The 17,523-nt window shown below is 53.1% G+C and overlaps 1 protein-coding gene across 1 annotated transcript in view; it reads left to right on the forward strand.

The window, feature by feature from the left end:
• Positions 1-16,455, forward strand: part of TMCC3 (transmembrane and coiled-coil domain family 3) — a 76,108-nt gene extending 59,653 nt beyond the window's left edge. Inside the window, exons 2-4 of the mRNA XM_062203117.1 lie at positions 4,891-5,816; positions 7,617-7,752; positions 12,167-16,455. Coding sequence (XP_062059101.1) covers positions 4,891-5,816; positions 7,617-7,752; positions 12,167-12,469 — 1,365 coding nt within the window. The 3' untranslated portion in view covers positions 12,470-16,455. The remainder of the gene's footprint in view (positions 1-4,890; positions 5,817-7,616; positions 7,753-12,166) is intronic.
• The last annotated feature ends 1,068 nt before the right edge of the window (positions 16,456-17,523 follow it).

The raw sequence follows: 17,523 nt of genomic DNA on the forward strand, positions 1-17,523 counted from the left end.
CGCAAGGGAGACCAGGAGATGCACCTGGCTCCTGGCTTCTGATCAGTGTGATGTGCCGGCCACAGTGGCCATTTGGGGGTGAACCAACAGCAAAAGGAAGACCTTTCTCTCTGTCTCTCTCTCACTGTCCGCTCTGCCTGTCAAAAAAAAAAAAAGATTTAAATAAAAAAATAATAAAAACCTAAGGAATCCAGAGTAGACTCCGTGATGTAGACTGTTATGGTCTTATTGTTGCACAGTACTGTGTCATAGTTAAATAGCTTGGATTATATTTCCTGGAATTGTTTGGAATTAAATGATCTGATTCCATCTTCCTGTTCTATAGATTAGGGAATGAAGCGTACAGAAGTGGCTTGGTTGACCCAAGAACACATAGCCAGCAAATGTCCGCGCCCAAAGTGGAGTCCGTGCCTCCTGATTGACTTAGTCACGTGCAGGTTGGCTCCAGGTGATCCATGAGCCGCTGTCCTCATGTCTTCCCCCTAAACCAGGCTGCTCTGTGTAGGGTCAGTGCCAAGTCCAGTTTAAATGAAGGATGGGGGACTCTGACTGCTCTCTTCCTAACTCAGGCACATAATTTCAGTTTGTGTTCAGGGAATTTATGGGCATCTAACAAATATATGTGTGTGTATGTGTGTGTGTGTGTTAGAAATATATATTTCAGGGAGCTCTCCCAGCTGCTGGTACATGCACGCCCCAAATGCCTGCAATGGCCAGAGGTGGGCTGAAGCTGAAGCCAGGAACTGGAACACAGTGCAGGTCTCACACATGAGTAGCAGGTGCCCAAATATTTGAGTCATCACCACTGCTTCCCAGGGTGTGCGTTAGCAGGAAGCTGGAGTCGGGAACCAGAGCTGGGACTCAAACTCAGGTGTTTCAGTGTGGGATGTAGACATGTTCATTGCCAAGCTAAATGCCCACCCTAACGTTATTTCTAGCTGACCCTTGACTAACTGTGAACGGTCAGGCCATAAAAAGCCGGGAGGTACAGCCTGGCAGGAGCTCCAGTCTGAGACCCTCATCCCACACTTGGGACTGAGGTCTGTTGAGGAGCAGTAGGACTGCATTGTTAAGGCTTTCCATGCTTCCCCCTCCCCCCCCCCCCCCCCCCCCGCCCAGCCTCTCAAGGATGTGCCAAGCATTGTCACAGCTTTCAAGTAGGACAGGAGTCAGTCCGCGTCCGTGTGTCAGCATTGCCGCAAGCTGGCGCGGCCATCCCCGTGCCGTGCACTGGAGGCAGGAGAACCGCGGAGTCGGGCAAGGTAAAGTGTGGACCCCTGGCTGTCGCAGGGTGTTGGTGGGGGGGCTTCTCAGTAGAGAGTACCCAGCAGGTTTTGTAAATAAGCTAATTGACCTGATCTGATCCGTAAGCTCCAGGAAGGCAAGCGTTAAGTCCTCACAGACCCACAAAGAGTGTCGGGAGAGTGACAAGAGGAACGTGTGTCCAAGTCTGGGACCTGCGACACGAACCAGTGCTGGCGGGCATCAGGATCCGCGGACCTGGAGTGGGGGGTTGTGGTTAAAGGGGTCACGGGTTGGGAGGGGTCTGATCTGTTTCTTTAACTGGGTGCTGGCTACACAGTGTATTCGGTCTGTACAATTTCACTGAGTTTTATGCTTAAGTAAATGTTATTTTTGACAGGTAAATTACACTTCAGTTAAAGTCTGAAAGTCTTTATTTGCCCATTGTGTGGCACACTAGCCATCAGAAAAAAAAAATCTCCGTATACTTGAATCCGAAATGGTGCCAAGTTTATTAGTATTACAGTCATCTCCACCTGGAGTTATCAGGGCTGTACAGGCAGAACTTCTGAGGTTGGTTTTTTTGTTCTGGTTAACTGTACCTCAAATGCCTTCAGTGTAGATTTCTTGGAAGCAAGCATGATGTCACCTGCAGCAAACAAACGTTGATTGACAGCCTCCTGTGAAGAAGGGAGGGGTTCCCAGTGCGCTGGCTGCTACGGTGGGGTCACCTCTCCCCTGAAGGAGCCTGCAGGCTGGGGGCGGGGGAGTTAAAGTGTCCCCGGGGAGCTGGTGGTGGGTGCAGCGATTCAGACGCCAGTGCCCGGGCTTGAGTCCCAGCTTTGCTTCCAGTTCCAGCTTCCTGCTAATGCACATCCTGGGAGGCGTCAGGTCATGGCCCAAGAGCTGGGCCCCTGCTGCCCACATGAGACCCAGATGGAGTTCTGGGCTCCTGGCTTCGGCCTAGCCAAGCCCTAGATGTTGCACATACTTGTGGAGTGAACCAGTGAACGCTCTGTCTCTCACTGTCTCTCTGCCTTTCTTTGGTTCGTTCTTTCTTAAGGTTTATTTATCAATTTGAAAGGCAGAGTGACAGAGGGAAAGAGACCTTCCATCCACTGGTTCATTCCCTAAATGGCCTCAACAGCAAGGGCTGGGCCAAGCAGAAGCCAAGAACCTGCAACACCATCAAGGTCTCATACCGTGGATAGATGAGTCCAAGCACTTGGACCATCTGCTGTTTTCACAGAAACATTAGCAGGGAACTGGGTCAGAAGTGGAGCGGTCTGGGCTTGAACCTGTGCTCTTATGGGATACCAGCATTGCAGGCAGCAGCCTAACCTACTGATCCACAACCCTGGCCCCTTCTCCACCTTACAAAGAAAATGAAAATAAATTTCGTTAAAGTGCCCAGATGAGTGATAAATGGAGAAGTCAAGTGTGTGCGAGGCATCGAGATGAGTACGCTTCATGGACAAAGAGGCCTGCAAAATGGCTTGTAGAGAAGTTGTAGGATTCTGAAATCAGAATTGGGTAGGTGGCAGGCATTATAAATATCGTAGATGTTGGGGCTGGCGCTGTGGCGCAGCGGGTTAAAGCCCTGGCCTGAAGCACCGGCATCCCATATGGGCGCTGGTTCTTATCCAAGCTGCCCCTCTTCCAGTCTAGCTCTCTGCCATGGCCTGGGAAAGCAGTGGAAGATGGCCCAAGTCCTTGGGCCCTGCACCCATGTGGGAGACCCAGAAGAAGCTCCTGGCTTCGTATCAGCACAGCTCCAGCCATTGTAGCCATCTGGGAAGTGGACCAGTGGATGGAAGACCTGTCTCTCTGTCTCTACCTCTCTCTGCCTTTTAAATAAATAAATAAATAAAGCTTTTAAAAAAATATCATAGAGGTAAGAAATACCCATAGAAGATGTGTGTATTTTCTGGGAACTTTGGGGTATATGGCTCACTTAAGACAAGCGGCGTGTTAGGTCCAGCCAAGGACTGGGCTAAGCTAGGGCTCACGGTGGCCAGTGTGTGCTTCCTTAGGGAGGAGTGGGGAGCCGAATGAGCGGCAGGGCAGCATGACCAGATCTGGTATCTCCAGTAGAATCGGGTTTCCCACCTCGGTGATTCTACGTTTACCATTAATTACCCACAAGAAAGGTTTTCTAGGCTCCGTGCGTGCCTTGTTGCTCTGATTTAAACCCGTGCCCCTTCGGATTCCCTGACAAGCCGCCCGTGCATAGCTTCCCTGCCGTTTACCCGTGTGGACCAGGGGAAGTCCACTTCCGTCTTCACTGATCTGTTTTCTGGTCTCCGGTGATGTGCATGCCTTTCCTTGCATCCCTCCCTGTGCGGTGCTCTTCTGCCAGACAAAGCAACCCGTGCCTTTCGCTCTGAGCAAAGTTGTGCGGTGCGGGAAGAGGGGGCCAAGAACCGTGAGCAGACTTTGTGAGCGGAGAAGGAAGCCTGAGCGGCGGTGTGGGCTTGTGTCCAGGGACCCTCCAGGCTGCGGGGCGGGGGGATTTACCCTGCAGCGGAGTCCCTGAGTCTGGGTGCCCCAGACCCGGGAGGCCTGGTAACGTCTTTGCTGATTTTTTTTTTCTGTTACCAGCCTTCCAATCCCTAAGAGGAAGAAAGGCTAATGTGCTGAACATTGTCTCATCTCCCCTTCGGTTGCTGTTAAGCCCCCCCGTTTGGACCTTACTGTATTCTCAGAGGGTTGTTACCTTGCCAAACAAAGACGCCTCCGTTTAGATCTTGGTGATCACTGTTGGGAGATTGTGTTGCAAGGCCACAAAGACCCCCTGTGCATCCTCTGAGGACAGAGTGAGTAGACTGTCCTGCTGTGGAAAGTGGAGGAGAGTCGGAGTCACCTGGGTTCAGATCTCCGATCTTTTACTTTCACTTCCTGGATGTTTACAGGTTTGACACATCTGTTACAGCCATGGTGATGAGGTCAAGCAAGATAGCTGGAGGGGGCGGAAAGTCCCTGGAATCCACCGCACCCGCTGACCCTGACCTTTCCCTTGAGAGCGAGAGCTTGCCACCCCCTTGCCCGACACTCAGTGCTACCCTAGGCGGAAGGCTGTGTCACGTGTCTTAGCAAAGCATGGTTCCTCTGTTCTTTGCATCACCATGAAGTGCTCGGGGGGGGGGGGGGGGGTGTGATTTGTTTCCGTATCTTCATTCTGTTGTTGTAATTGCTCGGTTATTGAAATTAATCTCGCACCATATTGTCCTGTCACATCTGCTTAATGATTCCATTAAGAAAAGGATTTTCTTGCATGATAGATGTTCTTGCTGGAACTTTATTTCTTTTTCCTTGTTTCACCCCCTTTTTGTCAAATGAGTGAGTTCTGAATGGCGCGTGGCAGGTGTCCCAGTTACCTGGGCCCTTGGGAAGCCAAGGTGACTGGTGACCTCATTGCATTCCGTGCTTTCCACCCTGGCAGCCGGCAGACACTGCCTCGGCAGGCGGAAAAGCCGACAGCCTGGGAGCTCTGCCCCTCACAGCTCCTTCTCAGCGTACGTGTCCACCTCCAGCCCACAGGGACGGCCGTGGGCTCTTGTCCTGTGACACCTGTGGTGTGGGGTGGGTGTGCGGAGATCCTGCCTCCACGAGCTCGGGTTGAAAGTGCGTCTTTGCCGTCTCTTGCAGGTGGAACGTCATGACATGAATACCTTAAGCCTGCCCCTGAACATCCGCCGTGGGGGGTCGGACACCAACCTGAACTTTGACCTTCCGGATGGCGTCCTGGACTTCCACAAGGTCAAGCTCGGCGCAGACAGCCTGAGACAGAAGATCTTGAAGGTGACGGAGCAGATCAAGATCGAGCAGACATCCCGGGACGGGAACGTGGCGGAGTATCTGAAGCTGGTCAACAGCGCAGACAAGCAGCAGGCGGGCCGCATCAAGCAGGTGTTCGAGAAAAAGAACCAGAAGTCGGCGCACTGCATCGCCCAGCTGCAGAAGAAGCTGGAGCAGTACCACCGGAAGCTCCGTGAGCTCGAGCAGAACGGGGCCTCCCGGAGCGCCAAGGACCCCTCCAAAGACAGCCTGAGGGACATCCAGCACTCCCTGAAAGATGCCCACGTGAAGTCCCGGACGGCCCCCCACGGCATGGAGAGCAGTAAGTCGGCCATGCCGGGCGTGTCCCTCACTCCCCCCGTGTTCGTCTTCAACAAGTCCCGGGAGTTCGCCAACTTGATCCGGAACAAGTTTGGCAGCGCCGACAACATCGCTCACTTGAAAACTTCCTTAGAGGAGTTCCGGCCGGACGCGAGCGCCAGGGCCTACGGGGGCAGCGCCACCATCGTGAACAAACCCAAGTACGGCAGCGACGACGAGTGCTCGAGCGGCACCTCGGGCTCTGCCGACAGTAACGGGAACCAGTCGTTCGGGGCCGGGGCCGGGGCCGCCGCCAGCCGGCTGGACAGCCAGGGGAAGCTCGCCATGATCCTGGAGGAGCTGCGGGAGGTGAAGGAGACGCAGGCGCAGCTGGCCGAGGACATCGAGGCGCTGAAGGTGCAGTTCAAGCGGGAGTACGGCTTCATCTCCCAGACCCTGCAAGAGGAGAGATACAGGTAGTGCACGGTGCTCTGCCGGGCTGGTGCGCGTCGGGCTCAGGAGGCACCGGGGGAGGATCCGTAGTTCTGGCCACCCCGCACGATTGTTAGCTGTGCCGTCCAGCTGACAGCAGACGTTACACACGTGGGTCTGTTAAAATGTCACCGTAGGCTGTGGCCAGCTTGCCTGTTAAGATCTGGATTCAGTAGGCTGCTGTTACAGCCCCATTACGCTAATTCACAGGTCTGTGTTGGATGGTCCTCCCTAATAAGTAAGTAAAAAGCTAATTCATGGTCCAGCAAGGTGGATTTTATTTGGCATGTCAATCTTGAAATCTTTATATACTGCATTTTTCTAAGGAACTGTAATTTACCCTAAATGAAGCTTTCAAAAGCTGCCCTCAGATTGACATATACTTGAGTTATATCAGCTAATTTTTTTTAAAAAAGGTTTTTTTTGTAGGCTAACTTTTATGTGCCTATAACATAAAGTGCATGTGCTCAGATATAAGGTGACTTTTTTTCCCAATGAAAAGATCCCCCAGACGTTTGTTGGACAGAGAGAATACATTACACTCTAAGAATGCGTGTGAATTAGTGAAATGCCCATCACGTATTTTAACCTTTACCTTTTAAATCTAGTTTGCACTTTGCTTTATAATTGACGAATAATTGTAATGTAGAGATGTAGCTTTTCCGTCTCCCAAGTTTCTGATCTTTCCATGGGCATGCTCGGGCTCTTTGTCACAACAGAACTGTGCTGGAGTTGCAGCTTTTCCAGGGAGTGTTGACTTCAATTTCATCCAAGTAGTTTAGGATGTAGCACTTTGTATTTTACCCCAAGCCACAAATACCCACTTACATGCACGTAGGACAGTTTCGATCATTTTTATTTGTCCTGTAGTTCTGTTTGTGGCCCCCGTGATATAGCCACTTAACTATTTTACTGTTTAAGACCTTTGAGATAGCGCCTTTGTCTATAATAGCACTGACATTTGGCCTGAGACTAGTCCCTAAATCACATTAAGCTCTCATGCCTCCTTTTTAAAAATGATTCTATCAGGTGACCTATATAAGCAACTAAAACGGGCATTGGTCAAAGCCACTGCAGGCTAATGCCTCTCCCCGAAACAGTGCATCCCGTTGCACTGATATGTCTCAACATATCAGACAAATCCTCTTCCCTGACGAGGGGCCAGCGGGGGAGCGGGAATCTTTGAACATCTGTTTTTTTAGATTTAGGCCTTTGAAAATGCCCCATCATGAGCCGCCTGCAATTCGTCTCAAGCTCCATTTCTTGTTGGCCCTTAAGCTCCAAGGGGGTGTGCACAGGGGAAGAGAGGAGCTGGCTGCAGAGTAGCAGCTGGTACTAAATGCATGCTTCTCTCCTCATGGGCTGCCCGCCTCTGCAGCCCTGCATACCGTGGGGGAGCAAGGAGCCACCGCAGGTGCAGGGGGCCTGCCCTGAGCAGGAGCCTGCACAGCCGGCTCCAGACTGGCCCAGGCGAATGGGGTTGGTCACGGGGTCTGTCCTGTTGTTACCGTAGATGGCTTATGGAGCCAGCCCGACGCCAGAATCAGATCAGGTTTGCCTGCTGCTCAGCAGTGAGGCCAGAGGGTCCAGCCCCACCCAGAGCTGGAGTGCAGGGTTATCCAAGCGTCAGACTCACTCTGGGGAAATCAGTCTGCCCAGGGGATGAGAAGCAGCCCAGGTTCATCAGTGACCAGGCATAGGACAAAGAGGACGTCAGCCTGGAAGGTGCCCATTAGACCCAGGAACCACCACTGACGCTCAGAATCCGCCCCTGTCGTTGTCAGGTACGAGCGCCTGGAGGACCAGCTGCACGACCTGACGGACCTGCACCAGCACGAGACGGCCAACCTGAAGCAGGAGCTGGCCAGCATCGAGGAGAAGGTGGCCTACCAGGCCTACGAGCGTTCACGTGACATCCAGGTGCGCAGAGCCTCCCGCGGGTGCTTGCCGGGCTTGTGCTCACTGAGCAAGCTGAGGGCCCTCCCCTGCGTCCCAAAGGCCCTAGGGAATGGGGACGAAACAATTTCTAGGTCTTATTACAGACGTGACATTCTTCATTACTATGCCCCTTACGCCTCCTGCCTCGATCACTTAGCAAGTGTCTGTCATCCACCCCCAAGCACATCACCACCACCATTTTTTATATGCGACCCATTTTGCCTTCAGGGAGCTCATTGCCAAGGTGAGGACCGGCTCACCGGCCAGGCAGCTCCGCACCGCATGAATGAGAGCCAAAGTCTGTGCACAGACTGCACAAGCCACAGACATGGGGTTGCTGCCTGGCGCTCAGCACACTGGGAGCTGGTGGGGCAGTGAGTCAGCCAGGGCTCAACCAGGGGGCCTCAGTCACCAGGCTGCCAGTTACCTGCCGCGAGGCCCAGAGCAGGTCCCTGTGCATCCCTGTGACACAGGGGCTTCCCTCCTTGCGAGGGTTGTAGGCACTGGAATGCATCCTGCGAGGCAGCCTCTGGCAAATACTTGTCTCTGGTTTTCCCATTCACTCCGCAACAGTGCTGTTCCTTTGTTCCTGCTATCTCCTCCTCCTTAGAGGTGGCGCTGAGGTTAAGCAGCCTGTACGGGGTCTTGCAACCGCCCTTGAGGGAAGAGTGTGGCTGAGCATCCTGCAGGAGGCAGGGCTGGGGAGGCGCCGAGCGGGTGGGAGGGAGGGGTTGCTGGAGCAGTTCAGACACGGGCACCGGCCGGGACTGCAGCTGGAGCTGCTGGGATGCAACCCTGGGCTTCTCGTCACCTTTGGAAAAAATACACGCGCTCTTCAGGGAGTGCTGGGCTTCGTTCTCGGGGATGTCAGTCGGAGACACTGAGCATCTTCAGTTCTGCGCAGGCCGTGCACGGGACGAGGGAGGAGGTGAAATATAAAGATGGCAGTTCCTAGGTGGGGGGTGCTTGGCGCAGTGGTTAAGATGCTGCTGGGGGTTGCCTGCGTCTGCTCTCAGAGCGCCTGGGTTCCAGTCCCAGCTCTGCGTCCTGCCACTGCGCGTCCTGGGAGGCAGCAGGGATGGCTCAGGCGGTTGAGTCCCTGCTCCCCGTGGGAGAGACCCAGGTTGAGGTCCGACTCCTGGCTCCGGCTGGCCCAGCCCTGCCTGTAGCAGGCATGTGAGAAGTAAACCAGCAGCTGGAAGATCTGGGCCGTGCCTATCTCTGCTTTTCGTGACTTCTCACACAGTGTGTGGGCTGGGGTTTGGACCGCCGTGTGCTGGGCTGGTTCCCGACGTTCTGACAACCAGAGCACCCGAGCTGACGGGAAATGCGGCCCCCGGAGAGTGAGGTGCAGGAGACGCCCGGGAGATGGTGGCTGTGCTCTCGGTTAGGACACGTGGCCTCACCAGCCCCAGGTCTGGGAAGACGGAGCCTGCTGGGAGTGTTGAGTGGAGCCTGCGCAGGGCGCAGTCGGTTCACTGGCTCACTGTATGGAGGAGCAGGCCTGGGGAGTCGCTGCGTGCGATCTGAGTGGCCGGTCGTCTTCTGTGGGGCACAGTTCCATTCCTGTTGTTGTTCCGTTTTGTTAAGCACCATCACAGGGGTGGGGAGGTCAGACGAAGGGAAGGACTTCACAGAGGGAACTTAAAGGTGAAGAGTTCACTTGGGGCGTTTTCGAGTTCAGTCTCGAGGTCAGAGTTGCAAAGAGAGCCTCGGTGTAATGACCCAGGGTCTCTGTTGTCTCGGTCAGGGTTTTACCCAGCTGCTTATGCCTCTTCTAGGCGACCTTGGCTGAGTTAACTCTGCGGGCCTCAGCGTCATCTGCAAAATGGAAATATCAGGGAGTCCTGTTTGAAAAGGGTTGGCAAGCTTAAGTGGTTAATGCAGACAAAGCACTTAAGTTTTTGCCTGACACGTAATAAAGAGCGAAAAACCAAGGCTGGCTGCTCTTTTATTTTACTTTATTGGCTAATCTGTGTTCCTTCGGGGGCTTCTCTGCAGCTGGGTCTGCTCAGCTTCCTTGTTCCCCTTCATTTCTTTTGCTGCTGCAGGCAGGATGGTGGCCCAGGCTCAGCCGTACGGATGAGGTGGGCAGTTGCTGCCAGGATGCGGGGGCTCTGTTGTCCAAGCAGTTGAGCTGCTTTTTATTTATTCATTATCATATCATCTGAAAGACAGAGACAGACAAAGGTCTTCCACCTGCTGGTTTCCTCCCTCAATGCCTGCAATGGTCAGGGCTGGGCCAGACTGGAACCAGGTTTCACATGGGTGGCAGGAACCCCAGAATTTCAGCCATCGCCTGCTGCCTTCCAGGGCACACATTAGCAGGAAGTGGGAGGTGGAGCTGGGATTCCAGCCCACTCATTCCAATGTAGGATGCAGGAGCCTTAACCTGCTCACCAAATAGCCAGTCTAGCAGTTTTTATTATTATTATTATTATTACTATTCACCCTGAACTCTCTCTCGGTTAAGTGTTTCAAGGCAATCCCTTGTTCTGTCCTCATCCTCTGCTGAGTACTGGATCCAAGGAAGTACTAAAAACTGCGAGGCTGAACATTCCTGGTGCTCTCACTAAAATTCCCTGCAGTTCACTGCTTGATTCTCCTTTTTTTCTTTATTTTTTGTGAAAAAATTTGCAGTTCTAGGATCAGTGCCCTTGTATATGTAATTCGCCCACCCAATCACATGTTAATGACTTGGCCTAAAATGTAAAGATTTTACATCGTTCCTTCACCTGCTGGGTGCCGTGCCTGAGACGGTGGAAATTTGGGGCCCGACTAGCGGTAAAGGAGGCCTGACTTCTGGGTGCGCGCCTATGGCTGTGGAAAGCCAGCGCCGTGGAGGGCGTGCAGATCTGAGCCAGTCCTGGCCTGTGCTTGGAAGTGTGCTGGAAGGAAGGTTACTGTAGTAACAGGGAGCCCCGTTGTTTGGCCCACTGAGTACATTCAGCGGAAGCAAAGCGGATCAGAGTTGGAGTCATGAAGCTTCTTGAAAACCTGCAGAGACGCGACGGTGTCTCACTTGAGCAAATGCACAGTGGCAGATGAGTTAGACAGCAGGCTGGTGAACTCACAGGGGCTCACAGTGCTCCCTCCGCTCAGCCATCTCCTCCCCAGAGGCCCAAGGGCTCTCCTCTGCCGAGTGTCACATCCTATCACTGGCACCCGATGGCTTTCATCCCCCGCCAGTGTGGGGCACCTGCTCTGTGCTGGAGAGAGAGGCTGGACAAGACAGTGACAGCAAGCTGGGCCGAGAGCCTGTCCTCGTGCAGCTTCTGTGTCTCGTGGTTGGGAAGAAGATGGGAGGGAGACATGGCCAGATCCGAGGGGTCCGGGAAGGCTTCCCTCAGACCCTGACAATCAAAGTGAGCCCTGGAAGATCCACAGGTAGAAAGGGCAGGGTACACGGTGTGTGCAAAGGCCCTGAGGTGGACACAGGCTGTTTTCAGAACTTGGAAAAGGCCAATTTGACCAGGGGACTGAGAAAGCAAAAGTGGCCAAGCCTGTGCCATCAGCAAGGCTCCAGGGGCCGGGTTGATGGGTTTGAAAGGTCTTAGGAAAAGGAGTGAGAGCCCAGATGCTCCTTTAAAGAGCTCTCGGGCTGCTGTGTGGAAATGGGTTCCTAGGGTTGGGAACAAGAGCTGTGGAGGAATTGACGCAGGCTGCGGCAGGCAGGGCAAGCCAGCCTCTTAGGCCATGATGGAGACTGGGCGGAAAGAGGGAAGGTGGAAGCAGGCGCTGGATGTTGCATGGACCGGCTGGGGGTGGGATTGCAGGAGCGCAGGGCAGAGGGGTGCCTGCAGCTGTGATGAACCAGTGCTGGTTCCTGAGAATAGGAGGCCTGGAGGGGACACGGGGCTGGCTGCAGGTGCGCCAGCCGTGTGATCCGCACCTGCACATGGCATGCGCTGCGTCGGGGGTGTCAAGGAGGCAAGTGCCTCTGAGTCCATCTGAGAATAGATGGGGGGCTGGAGGAAAACTCAGGACCCTCGGTGCTGCGGTCATTGTGGGCTGGGGATGCATGAGGGCCGGAGTGTCCCAGGGTGAACCGAGCACCCCCCTGTATTCAATTCTGCCCCGTCCCTCGCCAGACACAGACTCAGCAATGGCAGTAAGGACTAGCTGGGGCAGATAGCAGATGCCAGCTCTCTCGCCACAGCACCCTCGTGTCCCTGATGGCCAGTATTTCACGTCACTGTATTCCAAATGCACGTGGAGTCAGAAAAAGTAAGCCCGCCTTCTCGCTTCCGGCGTGTCACGGCTGCATGCGCATGTGCCCGCGCCCCTCTGGAAGGAACCTTGGGGTTCTGGTGTTTGCATCGGGCGCCCCGAGCTGGGAGCGCCGAGGCCCACGATTCCAGCAGCGTTTGATGCACGCTCTCCCTCTCGCCCACAGGAAGCCCTGGAGTCGTGCCAGACGCGCATCTCGAAGCTGGAGCTGCACCAGCAGGAGCAGCAGACGCTGCAGACGGACGCCGTGAACGCCAGGGTCCTGCTGGGGAAGTGCATCAGCGTGCTCCTGGCCTTCATGACGGTCGTGCTGGTGTGCGTCTCCACCGTGGCCAAGTTTGTCTCGCCCATGATGAAGAGCCGCTTCCACATCCTTGGCACCTTCTGTGCTGTGACTCTGCTGGCCATATTTTGCAAAAACTGGGACCACATTGTGTGTGCCCTGGAAAGGATAATAATACCGAGATGAGGGCCCGCTTCCCCGCCGTCGAGTTCTTGCAAGGTTTTATTTTAAAGAGAACTCTGTGCACTCTACCAAATTTTAACGCGGACGGTTGCGCTGGGTGAAGACGCCCAGAAGTGGCGTGTGGTGTAAAAACTCCAGTGCTCTCAACTGGGCTGCAGCCGCCGGCGCAGCTCCCCCGTGCTTGGCTCCCGTGAATCTGGCTCCGAACGCCCTCCACCTCGCCCACTGCCTTAATCAGACCAGGTTCCCTGTCCACCTGAGCAGCCCGGCTCGGTGCAGCTGTGTCCAGTGAGCACTAGGCATTCTTAGTGATGCAGAACAAAGTGTGTGTGTGTGTGTGTGTCTATCTATCTGAAATCCCTGTCGAAATTCAGCTTCACTCTTGCTAATGTAATAGTTGCGTCTTCCCTGGGCCCTGAAGCAGCAAGGATAGGACAGGATAGGGGGCGGTGGAGGAGCACAGGTAGTGGTGGTGGTGACGCTGTGGCCTGCGGGGGCATAATAATCCCTGTGTCTAGGTCTGTGGGTCCCGCTGTGGCCCCAGCAGCTGTGTCCTCAGCAGCCAGTCGTGTGCGGGCCCTTGCACCTGTTATCCACCGAGTACAGCAAACAGGACTGGCACCTGCGGCTTCCCCAGGGCGCCACACCGCCGAGCTCGTCCTACCTGGCTGCAAAGGCCTTCAGACATGCGCACGATGCTCGCAGAGCATTGCTGTGGCCTGAGCAGCGAGCTGGGGTCCTGGGGCACCGCTCGGGAGGTTTGTGCTTCGGCAAATCTCAAGTACGATCACCCCCACCTCAAGGAAGTGATTCTTTCTGATTCGCCTGATTGCCAGGGCTGTGAGCGATTGCAAGCCTCCCAGCGAGGAAGTGGGAACAAACCCAGGCTCGTGTTGGGCTTTTCTTCCCTGAGGAAGGGCGTGGGCGTGGGAGCGGGAGCGTATGAAGCCCCAGCGTGGAGGCAGGTGCCGCAGAAGCACAAGGGGAATGGGACGTATGCTCTGATTGGACGGGGGAGGGCGAATACGTGTGAGCACCTCGCCCCCTGAAGGTTGAGCAGCTCCTCTCGGGGATGCTAAGGCCAGCGAGAGTAGACGACACTGAATCCCGTGTTTGAGGCAAGGTTACCTTGTGTTTTCTGGGATCATCGTGAAAGGCAGCCCCGAGGGCATAGGGTGACCACACTGCCACGCCGGGGGAGTGTGGCACCTAGCATCTCTGCCCGCCTTGGGGGTGCCAGTCTCTGCCTTCAGCCCCCGCGATGCCTCCTGGGAGTCTGTTTCTTTGTGTGCAGGTGGAGGACCTGTAAGCCTGCTCTCCAGCTCCTCCTCCCGCTGCTGAGGGTGTAAGATGCGCATTCGCGTGCGTCTTCTCCTGGAAGCCATCAAACTTCCCCAGTTTAAATTCCGTGCAATATTTCACTCTCCGCTGTTCTTTAGAACATCTCTTGGAGAAACGTGACAGGGTGCGCAGGGTGGGAGAGAACCGAGTGGTTGGGCGTTCAGTACAAGTCCACTGCGGGGGATGAGTGAGACGCTCACAAGGTACGCCTTCTGTTTTTAAGGTGTCCGATTTATCAGTGGTTCAGCCGTCACCACTAGTGCCAGTCTCAAGCTTTTTAAAACAACCAATGTCCTTGCAGGAAATCTTTGGTAATAAGGATTCTGGGAAGAGGGAGTTCCTAGGGCCACCTTCGTCAGCAGGGCCACGTCCTGTCACTGTCAGACTCTCCCAGGTGGACTGAGTGTTCACTGTGAGGTGTCAAATCCACGAGGAAGATGGGGCTCTAGGTCTGGAGAGGAGAGGAGCATGGCCCTCCTCCTCTTGCCTTTGTTTAGTCAGGGCCGTCAGACACAGGTGGGCTGAGAGCCCTTGAATGCAAGCAGGGCCTGGGTGGGCTGCTTCCTATTTGTGAACCTTCCTGAGGGCTGCGTCGGGCAAGCCAGGGTTTGGGTGGGTGTAGACGCAGCTGTTAGTTGAGAGAGAGTGAGTGAGTGAGATCTGTAGCCCTTGAGGGTGAAGGGCTCGGGGAGGACCGAGAATGGCCTCATTCTCGTGGCACCATGCACCATTCCATCACACGGCCTGGCCAGGTTGCTGTGATGCACACTCAGACCTGTGACCAATGGGAGATGCAGAGGTGAGGATGGGAAGCTGGGAACGCCACCCCGCGGTCGGAGCTGGCGGCACCTGCTGGAACCCGGCCCGCTTCTGAGGTAGCGTCGGCTCTCACTCATGCTACTGATGATGGAAACCCCTCTGCAGGAACTCACCTGTTCATCCGGAAATGTTTTCGCTTGGGGGTGCACGGCCTCTGCGCAGCATATTTTACAGTTGTGTGGAAAGTTCATGAAGCTTTTTAATAAGACGGTAGAATGCAAGGAGGCTTGTACCCTCTGCAGTTTATTTTTCTCTGAATAATCCCCTACTGCCTGTTCTCTTTAATGCATAAGGAGATAAATTTTATAAATTAAAAATGGTAATAGAGCTACAGCATATTCTGGAATTGGGAATTTCATTACATTTGTCTTACATTTAAGATCCTCCTGCCCCTCTCGATGGTGGTAAGCATTGTGCATGCCTGTTGAAGACAGCCCGTCGCTGGACAGCCGAGCACCCGGCCGGTCACTCGGGGAGCGCTGCCGACCTGGGTTAGCACTGGGTTTTATCACTAGGACAGTGGTAGTTTGTCAAAGGCAAAACAAAACCCTTTAAAAAAAAAAAAGACTTTGCTCTGTGTTTTACAGTTGGTTATTTTAGCTCGTATCCTGAGTGGCATTAAGCCAGAACAGAATCCTCCACTCCCCAGAACTCAAACCCGCCATGAAACAGCCGCTCAGAGTCGTCCATCTCTGCCGGGGACCGGGAACACCGGGCGAGTCCCAGCGTCCGGCGTGACCCCCGCGTCCGCCGGGATCCTGCTACCCTGATCTGTCAGCACTCGGGAGAGCGGCCTTTCTCCACCTGTAGCTCTTACTTTCTTGTGATACTGCTCCACTCTATAAAGGGTACTTGAGAAAACAGTGAGAGAATGGAATGAAAAAATAAGTTTATTTTGGTGCCTAGTTTTGTTGAAATCCATGCATAGCTTTTTTTTTTTTTAATCATACCTATTTTCCATGACTTCCTAAAGAACCGGGGATGTGGGTTGCCCTGCCGTTTCTGCAGCGAATCAGGCTTAATTATGAGTTCAACAAGTCACTGCTTCTGTCCTTTCGGGTTGGATTTTACATACCAAATTGTTTGGCGTTGGATAGGGACGTTTTTGTCTGCAATTCAGATACGATTGTATTGGTTTGGAAAAAGGTTAAATGTGTTTCTTATATGGCCATGTGTGACTAAACAGCCTATTTTGCATGTTTTTATAACCAGGAGGGGTGGGCTGGGGTAGGGAGAAGTGACACTGCTTAAAGTTCAGGACTTGTCTGGAGCTCCGTGTCTGCTGAAGTGTCACACACTCAGGATGGAGTGGGTCTGTAACACTGAGGCTGGCCTGTTAGAGATAAGCTTAAAAAAAAAAAAAAAGTACAGTAAACAGGAGCTTGGTAACCCTTAGATATAAAGCAGAACTAACCTGTCATTTTCTGAAGCCGATACAATTCTGTGTTTATTTAAAGCTGGAAAGTAATGCACCTGGATTGTTTTAGGAATGATGTATGTCTTGCCATTTTAATTTATTTAAAGCATGTCTATTCTGTTTGTCCTATGAAAAATGTTTCAACAAAACATGCTCTGTGTGTTGTATGCTTAGGCAATAGTCAGCGGCTCTGAACCTAGAAACCGGGAATGTTTCTTGTGAGGTCCGTGGCAGAATTTCCATTTTGTAGGGTAGTCCGTAGTCTCACATCAGCCTAAAATTGCCATTTCTCTGTAGATCGTCACCCTGTGATGGTATCATCAATGAATTCAAAGCAGGTGCCATTATTTTTTTAAATAAACACTCGATGTTAGCTTTGGTGTTAAATAAAGAATTAAATTTCTTAAATTTTCACATTGGTCAGCCCATTTCAGTGGCGTGTGTGTGTGTGTGAGAGAGAGAGAGAGAGAGCAAGAGAGAGAGAGAGAACGAGAAAGAGAGACCTTGTGCTAGTCAGAGCTTGGAATGTCCTAGTGTTGATGACGAAGGCAAAGCAGAGCCCTGAGCTGGAACGCAGAAGACAAGCAAGGCCACCTCAAGGGTGCCCAGGACCAGGCACCGTGGTGGGCAGTCCTCGCTGACTTGAACAGTCTTTTTAGTGGGGGTCTCTCTTGTTTGTATGGTGCTTGCTTTTGCTTTTTTTTTTTTTTTTTTTTTTTACAAAGCAGTTTATTTTGGTAGTGTGTGGACTCATCGTAACCAGTCTAATGGATGCCAGTACCATTCTCCGTATGTGTCACCGACCAAAGGTTAGACACATTCGGCTCCCAAGGTCGTCGCCGGGAAGGAGGCAGGCAGCACTCTGCCTTTTCCCCATCCTGCTCTCTGCTTCCGGTCAGCTCCATGTCCTGAGCAGTGTTCTCCATTGCTTGTCCAGCACTCACCCTAGAAAACGAAATAGAACTTCAGGTGATAGAAAAGTTCTTAGCCGCATCGACCCTGGAAAACAGGGCGTGTGAGAATCTGAAAATTTTATGGGACACAGCTATTGTTTTGGGTACTTCCCACCTGATGCTTGAAGATGTCAGTACAGAAAATGAAGTGACTGGATTACAGATGTGTGTTCAGTCCAACATGTTCCCAGATGTTGCTTTGTGAGAATTCCTTCCCAACTCCACTTCCCTGGGGAGGAGGGAGGGATGGAAAAAAGTTTGATTAGTTGAGTTCCAGCTACAGATGGAAGAGACTGCTAGAGACTAAATGGACTTCTAGGATAAGAGGAAAAGCTTCTCCATCTGAGAAGGTCCATAGTCACAAAATAGCTTTATGAATATATATATATATTTAAGATTTGTTTATTTGGAAGGCAGAGTTAAAGAGAGAGACAGAGAGGTCTTCCATCTGCTGGTTCACTCCCTAAATGGCCGCAGCAGCCAGAGCTGGGCTGATCAGGAGCCAGGAGCTTCTTCCAGGTCTCCCA

The sequence above is a fragment of the Lepus europaeus genome, chromosome 10, assembly GCF_033115175.1.
Source record: "Lepus europaeus isolate LE1 chromosome 10, mLepTim1.pri, whole genome shotgun sequence".
Lineage (NCBI taxonomy): Eukaryota > Metazoa > Chordata > Mammalia > Lagomorpha > Leporidae > Lepus > Lepus europaeus.